We start from the raw sequence: 10,209 nt of genomic DNA on the forward strand, positions 1-10,209 counted from the left end.
CTTCGCCTCTCAATCTCGCCACATTCATGAATCTCCTCATAATCTTGTTTTGCTGTTCTTTCTTCACTCGCTTGCTCCACATGTCCAAACCATATCCAAACTCCTTTTTTAGTTTTAACGATAATGCTTATCTTAGCCTTGTATTCATTCCTTATATCACTATTCGAATATCGATCATATGTGTTTTGCGCACATTTGTCTGAGAGATCACATTTCGACTGCATTCTGTCTACTTTCATACTTCTTTCGCCGAATCCATGTTTCACTTCCATACGTTAGGGTTGGAAGCAGTACTCAGTTGTGTACTGCCATTTTAGATTTCGCTGAATGGTTTTTATTTGCTTTTACTGATTTCAATGCACCATTCACTCTGATCCCAGCATTCACACTCATTTCCATATCTCTATCAATCTTTCCATTCCTAGAGAACCTAAATTCCCAAATACAATACAAAATCATCTATCTGTCCCATAATTTCCCCATTCACTATTATTTCACACCCAGATCTACATTCATCTCATTCAAAATCCATAACTTTAGATTCATCAGCAAATCGCTTTCCTTGCACACATTGTATACCTTCGTCACCATCTCCTGCAGGTATTTTCTGCTATCAGCAAGAGGCACTTCATCATCAGCATACAAACCGTAACAGACAGTCAAATTGTGTGACTGTCTTTTTGTAGGTAGGTACCGTAGAACGTAGCTACTTGAACTTTGATGTGTTCCTCGAACCCAGTACAAAAAAAAAATTAGATCGTGGTATCGATCGAAGTATCGTGACAATAAGTGGCACCTGTCAAGTAAACAATGAATCATGTCAATACGTTCATTATTGTAGACCAAATACAGATTCAATTTTTTTTTGTACTGGGCTCAAGTAACACATCAAAGTTTAAGTAGCCCCGTTCTACGGTACTATTGAAAAAAAAAGTCATTAAATAATGATTTATTACACGTTTTTTAATAATCAAATCACACATCAAAGAGCATCAAACTCCATTTTTTTTGTGGTCTCTACTGTTAATTCTTCTTTTTCTGTGGTGCATTGTAAGTGGAACCTTCTGATAGTGTTGATGACATCCTTGTTGAGAAGTTCGTATAGATCATCGTGGTGAATGAAGTCGTCGTGGTTGAACTTCATCCAGGATATTGTATTTAAAACCACATCATTGTTCGTTTTTTTCAAAGTATTTTTCACAAAAATACAATCCTGTAAAATTTACATGCATTCATTTAAATAATTGTGTTTAAAAATTAATTAGATTTATAAAATTCAATTATGGTATAACATGGAATACAGAGTTCACCCTTAGAGAAGCCTAGGTATAACAGACATTAATTTAGGTAGAGGAAAGGTAATTGAGATGGTATGAGCACATAGGACGCAGAGAACCTGAACATGTTGTAAACCAGGTGATCCCTATGGATCTTCCTTTAAAGACATCTAGAGGAAAACCAAAAATTCACGGATGCTACAAAAAGATAACGTAATAAGGCATGACCTAGGCGACATTGTCCATGATAGAAGGACCTACAACCTGAGGACGAGGAGAGTTGATTCCATGTATGTCATTATAATCTAGGATTCGGACCTCACATACAAATATAAGAGTTTCTGCTCAATAAAAAGCTTCTTCGTCTCACGAATAGATTGACACTAGTGAAGTTCTAATGGTTCAAGAACAACATTTCGAAACTGGATCATTTATATAAAACTTCCAAGAATTTGAGTAGTGTGGCTGTCCATAATGGGTAGAATCGGTGAATGTTACACGTTGTAAGCCCCGTAAATGCCCAGACTTCCATATTCGTCTTCATCTATGTTGAGATGTCAAAAAATACTGGAAGAAGATGTTTTCAATCCCACGGACAGCAAAGAAAACAAACTCATCGATATTGAAGCATAATAAGGATCACGGATCTTCTTTCGAATTTTTCCAAAGACGAGTTCTCCAGTTCTTCGGCCACATTGCTAATCTAATATTGAAAATGGTTTAGAGTTAGATATTCCGCAATACCTGTTTGAGCTAATTGACAATAGTGGACTAAACTTTTGAAACATAACGGCTGTACATTCTCGGCTAGACTTGACACCATTTTCTGGAAAAAAAAACGTTAACTTCATGTTACAATAAATAAAAATAAAACATCCTTATTATGTTGTAATACAGGTCCAAAGTTAGAATCCTGTGGCACACCCATAGATGTGCTACAATAAAATAAATACAATGTTTAAAAGTTATCTGGTCTGAGCCATCCATAAGAAGAAAAACTTATTGGGACAGTGAAGATGGTATATCTCTGTACGTTGCTAAAGTATACGTAAAAGTGGTTTGGTCACAAGTCACATTAAACATGCGTAACGTCATAATCTTTGACGCATCACCAATGCATTATGGAATTTCATAAAAGCAATGTATGTAATATTAGCTCTACAATACAGACAGTACACACACCTACACATCATCAATGGACAAGTTAATGTGGCTATTCAAATTCCGTGCAATTCAAAATTAAATAGTTATTTAAAAATGAGTGGAAATTAAATTATGCGATAAACGTAGATAACGCTATAAAAATACATAATGAAGCAGACGATTGAGTGTGATTGATGGGTTTTGTTACTGAAATCGATTCGTCTATGAAGAAACATCTTTGGAAAACAACAATTTTCGAAGGAGTTTCTAAGACACTCGAATCCTGCCCAGGACCAATAACCCTGCCTAAACTGACCTGAAAACCCTGCGCAAGACTGATAACCTTGCCTTTACTGACCTGATAACTCTGCCATTATTGACCTAATAACCCTGTGCAGGACTGATAACCCTGCCTTTACTGACCTGATAACCCTGCGCAGGACTGAGAACCTTGCCTTTACTGACCTGATAACCCTGTCGTTTTCACTAGATTATCCCTCCTGTTCCCAACATAGATTCAAATAAAAACATATTTGATTAGTTAGAAGAAACGAAAATCCAATAAATTATGTATTAACCTTGTGCATAATAATCAATGTATATAATAAATGCAATTCTTATCTGAAAAAAAAACCATGTCTTTCTTGACTTAATAACCCTGCGCAGGACTGAAAACTCTACCTCAACTGATCTGAAAACCCTGTACTGGACTAGTAACCTTGCCTTCATTCATCTAAGGAAAACCTTATCGATCGAATGCTCTGCCCTACACACTATTAACACCCAGAGAGGGAATGTGAGAAGAAGATAGTTGGCCTCACCAAATTTGTTTGAGGATCTGTCATTTGGATGAAGACAAAGAAGTATTTGTAGAATGGGGTCAGCGTGATGTGGCTGACCCCCCGCGACATGAGTTTCTCCTGCAAGCACACAAAATTAAAACACACCTAAAGGCGGAGACTGACTAGAGCATTTCGTCGTAACGTAACATGTTACGATGCGAGCATTCAGGCAGTCAGTACACCGAGCCGAGCTGCTCGCCGCTCCTTTCGAATGCTCCATCCGAAGTCGGATGCAATTTTAGGCTAGTACAGGGTTCCCAATCTGTGGGAAATACCCCAAACTGGGGGGAATTTGTGGGGATTGGCACTATATTATTTTTTACTTCATTTGATTTTCAGATTTTTTGGTGTGACATATGGGGCAACACTGAGCACAAGGCCACAAGCAAGCACTGATCGTGGTCAGTCAGCAACGCCGTAATGTCATAACGTAACGTACTCGCCGCGAGCGATGTTACGATGTTTTGTTATGACGAAATGCTCCGGTCAGTCTCCGGCTTAATGTTAAATACTTCTAAGTTCATTTAATTTGTATTATCATATTTGTATTTTACTTAGTTTACCGAGTAAAATTTAAATGCATTGTTAGATGTCGACTATCACTCGAAAGCAGTTGTCTTATTTGGGCAGTTCAAACAGCGCATCGACGGTCCTGATCCCCGTACAATCTCGTATATTTTGGAGCCAGGCAAACTGTCTTCTGAGCACACATCGTCGACCCTCTATATTGCTATTTATGATCAAATGCAATAGCTCGTACTTTTCTCCTTTTAGCACAAGTCCTCGATCAACAATTAACAACACAATTAACACTTTTAATCAATTTAGCACTTTTTCCTGTACAACTACGATATTACCTATATTATACACAATTACTTCTCTGTAATATAGCAAAAAATGCGAATTACACAAATTTAAAGCAAATGTATTATTTTTATTTACTTTGAGTGTGATTTTGAATGCATTTTTTTTAGAAATGTACCAAATATTTGATGGTCATACGAATTGCCAGATTGTCCTAAAATTAGGGAACTAAAATATTTAATTGTTGTGTAATATATTTTAAATAAAACAAGGTTTGTTGAATGGAATTCTACATTATCAAACACTATATTTGATAATGTCCTAAGAAGACGAAACGCGTCACGTATTAACATATACATAAATAAATGTAGAATTCAATCCAACAAACCTTGTTTTATTTTGGATATATTACCTAACAATTCAATATGGAATTCTACCAACTGTCTGCAGTTACAATAACTAAAATATTTATTTTAATGGTAGAAAAACGTCACATTTTTTTATCATAGTAGCTGTAGTTATGAGAAAAAATGGTCCGAGTGGAAAAGGTTAGTCAAACAATCATTTAGAAATCCCAAGAACCATACCGGTAATCCCATTCTCGTGGCATAGTCAGCAAATGGGAACACTTTCGACATGTGCACGGCGGGCGCCAGCGCCACGAAGGAGAGCACGCGCGCCGCCAGGTCGGGTCTGGTCGCGCACATGATCATGTAGGATGTCGTGCCCATAGAAAAGCCCACGTAGTGCAGCGCGGGCGCGCCAGAAACACGCAGCACGAGCTCCATCATCGCGGGCACGTCCAGCTGCCCGAGCTCGTCGATTCTGTGGACAATTCATTTGTAAACATGCCTGTTCAATAAAAACAAGAAACGTATAACAATGAAGACGTCTAGGTATACGTTTTTGGAGTCCTGTACTTCATTCTATTCCGAAAAACCGTCAACCTGTGAGAATGACAAAATTTGAATACAAGTTTTAAAAAATACTTTTATTTTATAACTTTGAACATAATATCATTAAGATATAAATCATTTTATACTCGCACACATAACAAATAACATATACACAAGGCAAAAGATAGGAAAAACATTGGAATGTACAAAGTCTTGATCGCCGACCCATTATTTTGCTCCATAAGTTGGTTTTTTCTCTTACCCCTAGCAGCTACAAAAAAAATACTTTGTATATTTTCGATTTCCATATATTGTGAACCCTTTTTGTGGGTGAAACGGGTAACAAAGTCGTACACTAGACGTTTCCTTGCTAGTATCTATCCACAATATTCCACGTACTGGAAGTGACTTTTTATAATTGCATTATAGTTTTAAATTGTCTCTTTGAAGGTGGAAATAATAGGATACTTTTTATAGTGGAATATTGCAGATATTTTTTCCATTATATATTCTCGCGGAATTGCTTCATGATCTTATTACATTTCTTAAAATAGATTCTAGTCCAAAAACCTTTAGAATGGGTTTAAGCGACAGAACAACTATAACATAAAAAGTACTCTCTAAAGCTTGCACAGTTAGGGCGTTTGTGGATTACACGGAATTTTACCGTCCGGCAGTCCGGTCATGAAAAATGAAAGCGACTGCGACAGTTTAGCGTGATCGAATTTACACGCAATGTGTTCACGCACCGATCAAAAGCACCGATCCGAAGAAAAATTGACAAAAGCACAAGCCAATCGTCGTTTTAAAATGCTAACTGACATGCCGGACGGTAAAATTCCGTGTAATTCCGTGTAGTGCACAAACACCCTTTTAAGGAAAATTGCTTATGAGTACATAATTTACACACCCGAAATCCCAATACGATGGGTCGCTTTTGGACTTGCTCTCGTGCGATGTGTGCCAGTTGCCCCTCATGTTCCCCAAAAACACGTCATAGCCAGCGTCAGCCAGGAGAAATCCTGCAAACATATCAAAATCACTTGATACAGAATGTGTGTGAGAATAGTCGAAGGGACGGTTATCAAAGAACCCTTGTATATATTATTGGATATAATACTCAACAATTCAATATGGAATTGTGCCAACTGTCTACAGTTACAATAAATAAGGTAAAAGTAGCTGACATAGCTACTCTAGCAGTGCTTTACCGAGGATTAAAACTTAAACTTCATAAAGTGATCCAAAATCTGTGGTTTAATAATAATCAGTGCAGCAAGCTTAAAATAGTTCCAAACTACATACATATATCCACAGATCTAGATCATTTACAGGCAACCAAGCGGTGAAGAAAGCACAAGTGTACTGGCTGAAGACCGAGATCAAAGACTGCTACCGGAAGAGAGACAACCTACTCCACTTCATCCTTTACAATTTGATTGCATTGATAAATAAACGGTTGAACATATCCAACAAATAATTGCTTTTAAAATTAACCCCCAAAACAATAAACTACATAATCTTAAACTACAACAAACCTTGATTAATTTTGGATATATTACCCAACAATTCAATATGGAATTCTACCAACTGTCTGCAGTTACAATAAATAAATCAAAGAACACGATTAAAGCGGATGAATGAATAGAATATAACACGTAGGACGATAGTAATGTTTATGAATGAATGTATATATGCGAAGAAACTTACAAAGGTTATTGTTTGCATATCCGCGATGGTTTCCGTAAAAAACTGGAGCAGAAACAAGAACGGAAACAGAAATATGTTTAAAACTATTTTCACATTGTGACAGTTTTCTTACACCATTTTGACATTTGGAAACACAGAAGAATCTCGCTTGGTTCATTTGACAGGTTTTTGTACCAAATTCAAACTGTATAAAGATGTGTCCAGTTTGATAGATTTGAATATGCGTACCTATACCGCTTAACCTAGGGAGGTACAATGTTTTAATGCATTCATCAAACAAAAGATATTTTTCTAAATTTTAATATGGAACAAAATTGAATTGAAAGCGAACGAAGCCTGTATGGTTTGGTCAGATCAGGAGTCGGAATAATCGGCGGGTATATATATATGAAGAGATGTATGAATGTTGAAGAGGCGAAGATTGTTTGCAAAGACAGAGTGGTGTAGCGTTCTATTCTCTCTGAAAGATGAGCTGATGACATTGTCCCCGTCACGGATAGGAAGTGGATCAAAAAAGTCCAAACAAGAGAAGTCTGAAAAATAAGAGACACAAGAGCACAAAGAAGAGCCTCACCTAGACTTTTGTTGCGTCCCATGACAAGAAAGCTTTCAGAACCATGCATTATGCCGTGCATCAGCAGCACGGGCGTGCTCGGGAGCGCTGGGGGGATACGCTGCACGCGGAGCAGATGCCCGTCAGCCGTGCGCGCCACGTGCTCCTCGACGGGGTAGCCCTCGGCGCGCAATATCTCCATCTATGGAACATTTCATACACATAGGAATATTAACAAAAAACGCGCTAAGTTTGTCAGAAATTAAGGCTCTCGCTATGTGGGGAAGGCAACGAAGAAGAAAATGGTATGAGCATGCGAGTAGAATGGAACCATCCAGACTCCCCCACATCGCATCATATCTGGCAAGAGTCTACGAGATAGAATAACACTATAGGATAATAGAAGTATGCGAGATCCAAGTGGTCGTTAGGTGGAGAAGACAATGAATGTGAAGAGAATGGAACCATCCAGACTCCCCCACATTGCACTGCACCGCCAATCGCAAGGTTTCAAGACTCCCGGGCAGACCACCAATGAGATGGATTGTTCCTGGGAATCAACATCGCAGGAGGCTAATTCTTTTCAAAAACAGGCTACAAGGCCTGCACTAAGAAGAAGAAGATGGATTTAGAATAAACAGGACATGTATGACATTTATTTGCGCATACCATATGTCGGAGGTAAATGCTGCATAGGAGCCAGACGTACATCATGGTGGTTTTACTGTAACACTAAGACGCTGTTTAGATCAACTGTAGACAAACTGATCATCAAAGGTAAGATCGGGGGTCAAAGATCAGATCAGATGAAGGTGGATCTCCTGGCTCCAAAATATACACAGGCGGACAGGAGTATGGAGCATCGAGGAAATGTTTTGGACTACCCAAAATAGGGACACATTCTCACAAGTAATAGTCAACGTCGGGGGGGACCACACGACATGTAAAGAAGAAGTAGACAAAATAAGACTTGCCTTGATGACTGTAACTCTTCAGTCTTTTTTGTGAGCATTTTTTTCTAGTCCGCTTTTTTATGTATTAAGTTTTAAATGCGGTAATAATTTTCACATTGTTATCAGTACTCACCGCAGTTCTGGGAATTGTGTTTTGTGACGACGACAGTTGAGATTTCCATAAAATGATCATCAACAAACTTATTGTTTTATTCATTTTTTGTATTATTTTTTAACACTTATTAAAAATAAATTAAAATATTCCTTTTAGAATATACTCACTACTGTAACTGTTATCGAATGTTATAAAAAATATCTATTTAAAAAATATATTAAGTAAATCACATCCATCCATGGAGAGAAGGTTTTTTTCTCTCCATCTGATGGGATCAGAAAGATGCTGTGTATTTTGAGATTTTGAAACCTGGTGAATCAGTTACTTCTGAATCATACCGACAACAGCTCGTCAGTCTGAATTGAGCTTTGGAGGAAAAACGTGGTGAATGGCTACCGAAGCACATGGAATGCTCAAGGAGGCTTATCTTGAACGTGCTCCGTCAGGATAAAGCAAAAAATATACAGTTGGTCCAGGTCAACCATCAACATCACAATCAAAACGGAACTTCCAAGGAGAGAAGCCTTTATCTGCATCTGGTGGGATCAGAAAGATGCTGTGTATTTTAAGATTTTGAAACCTGGTGAAACTGCTACTACTGATCGCTACAGCTCATCAATTCTAATCGAGCTTTGGAGGAAAAACGTGGTGAATGGACTTACAGATATGGCAGTGTCTGTTGGCCCATTAAAAAAGTGATTTTGCTGCACGAAAATGCCCGTCCGCACGTGGCTAAGCCAGTCCAATAAACGTTGGAAGCACTAGGCTGGGGAGTCTTACCCCTCCCCGCAAATTCACCTGATGTAGCATCCTCACATTACCACTTGTTTCCTTTAATGCAACGTGAACTGTCGGAACAGCACTTTGATTCCTACAAAGAAGATAGTCCAATAGATTTCTTCAAAAGACCAGTATTTCTTCTACCACGGATCTCGTGCTTTGCCAGGAAAATAGGCAAAAGTAGTAATTAGCAACGTTAATTATTTCGATTCATGTATTTTTTCCCTTTGGCATTAAAAAAAATGGTTAAATTTAGCAAAAAGGGGCTTTTTTATATTTATATTTATTTATAACATTTTGAGTGTGTCCAAATACTTGTTCACAAATCTGGATTATCTCCAATTATAGGAGCATTTTTCATATTATTTTTGACATCTTATCAAAGATGAAGAAGAATATGGAAGTCTGGGCATTTACGGGGCTGACGACCGTCATAGGCTGGTTTACATGGTTCAAGAACAATGTTTCAAAATTGGTTCATATATATATATAGAACTTCCAAGAATTTGTGTAGTGTGGTTGTCAATAATGGGTAGAATTAGTGAATGTTACACGTGTGTAAAGTGATCATTAAACCAGCCTATGACGGTTGTCAGCCCCGTAAATTCCCAGACTTCCATATTCTTCTTCATCTTTGATGAGATGTCAAAAAATAATATTTATATTTATATTTATGCACAACACTATTTGCCGACACTATGACAACACGACACAAAATCAAATTAGCAGTGGGTCCATATTCTAGTGAGGTGTTATATGTACATGTATTTGCAATATGCAAATCCATAATAAATATATACTCGAATACGTATAATTTATCTTTGCCTAAGAGAGAATGTAGCAATTACATTTTTTTATGTTTTTATCTTTACGAAAACACAAATTAAACTAAGGACCCTACGCCTGGCACACTTACATAAGCATACATCCAAATAAAAGGGTTTCTGCTTAATAAAAGCTTTCTCAATCCAAAATAGATGGCTGTTGTGAACTCGTATGTACTGTGTCACAAGATTGATCAAATATATCGGATAGGGTGGGCTGATTTAACTATGAAAGGGGTCTACAATATAATTTAATTAAGAAAGGTGTGTTGAGATGGTTTGGACACGCAGAACAAATAAGTGAGGAAACAA

The 10,209-nt window shown here is 37.6% G+C and overlaps 1 protein-coding gene across 1 annotated transcript; it reads right to left on the minus strand.

Moving 5' to 3' along the window:
* Positions 1 to 982: 982 nt before the first annotated feature.
* On the minus strand, positions 983 to 9,103 carry LOC148308978 (lipase 1-like). Its single transcript, XM_088260752.1, has 6 exons — positions 9,092 to 9,103; positions 7,247 to 7,427; positions 5,873 to 5,984; positions 4,654 to 4,891; positions 3,242 to 3,340; positions 983 to 1,138 (listed from the first exon to the last, which is right to left on the minus strand). Exons 1-6 carry the CDS (start codon positions 9,101 to 9,103, stop codon positions 983 to 985), a joined length of 798 nt encoding a protein of 265 aa, XP_088116878.1.
* Between the last annotated feature and the right edge of the window lie 1,106 nt (positions 9,104 to 10,209).

This window comes from Brachycentrus maculatus, unplaced genomic scaffold (genome assembly GCF_059751285.1).
Source record: "Brachycentrus maculatus isolate JH-2025_06_01 unplaced genomic scaffold, ASM5975128v1 h1tg000142l, whole genome shotgun sequence".
Taxonomy (NCBI): domain Eukaryota; kingdom Metazoa; phylum Arthropoda; class Insecta; order Trichoptera; family Brachycentridae; genus Brachycentrus; species Brachycentrus maculatus.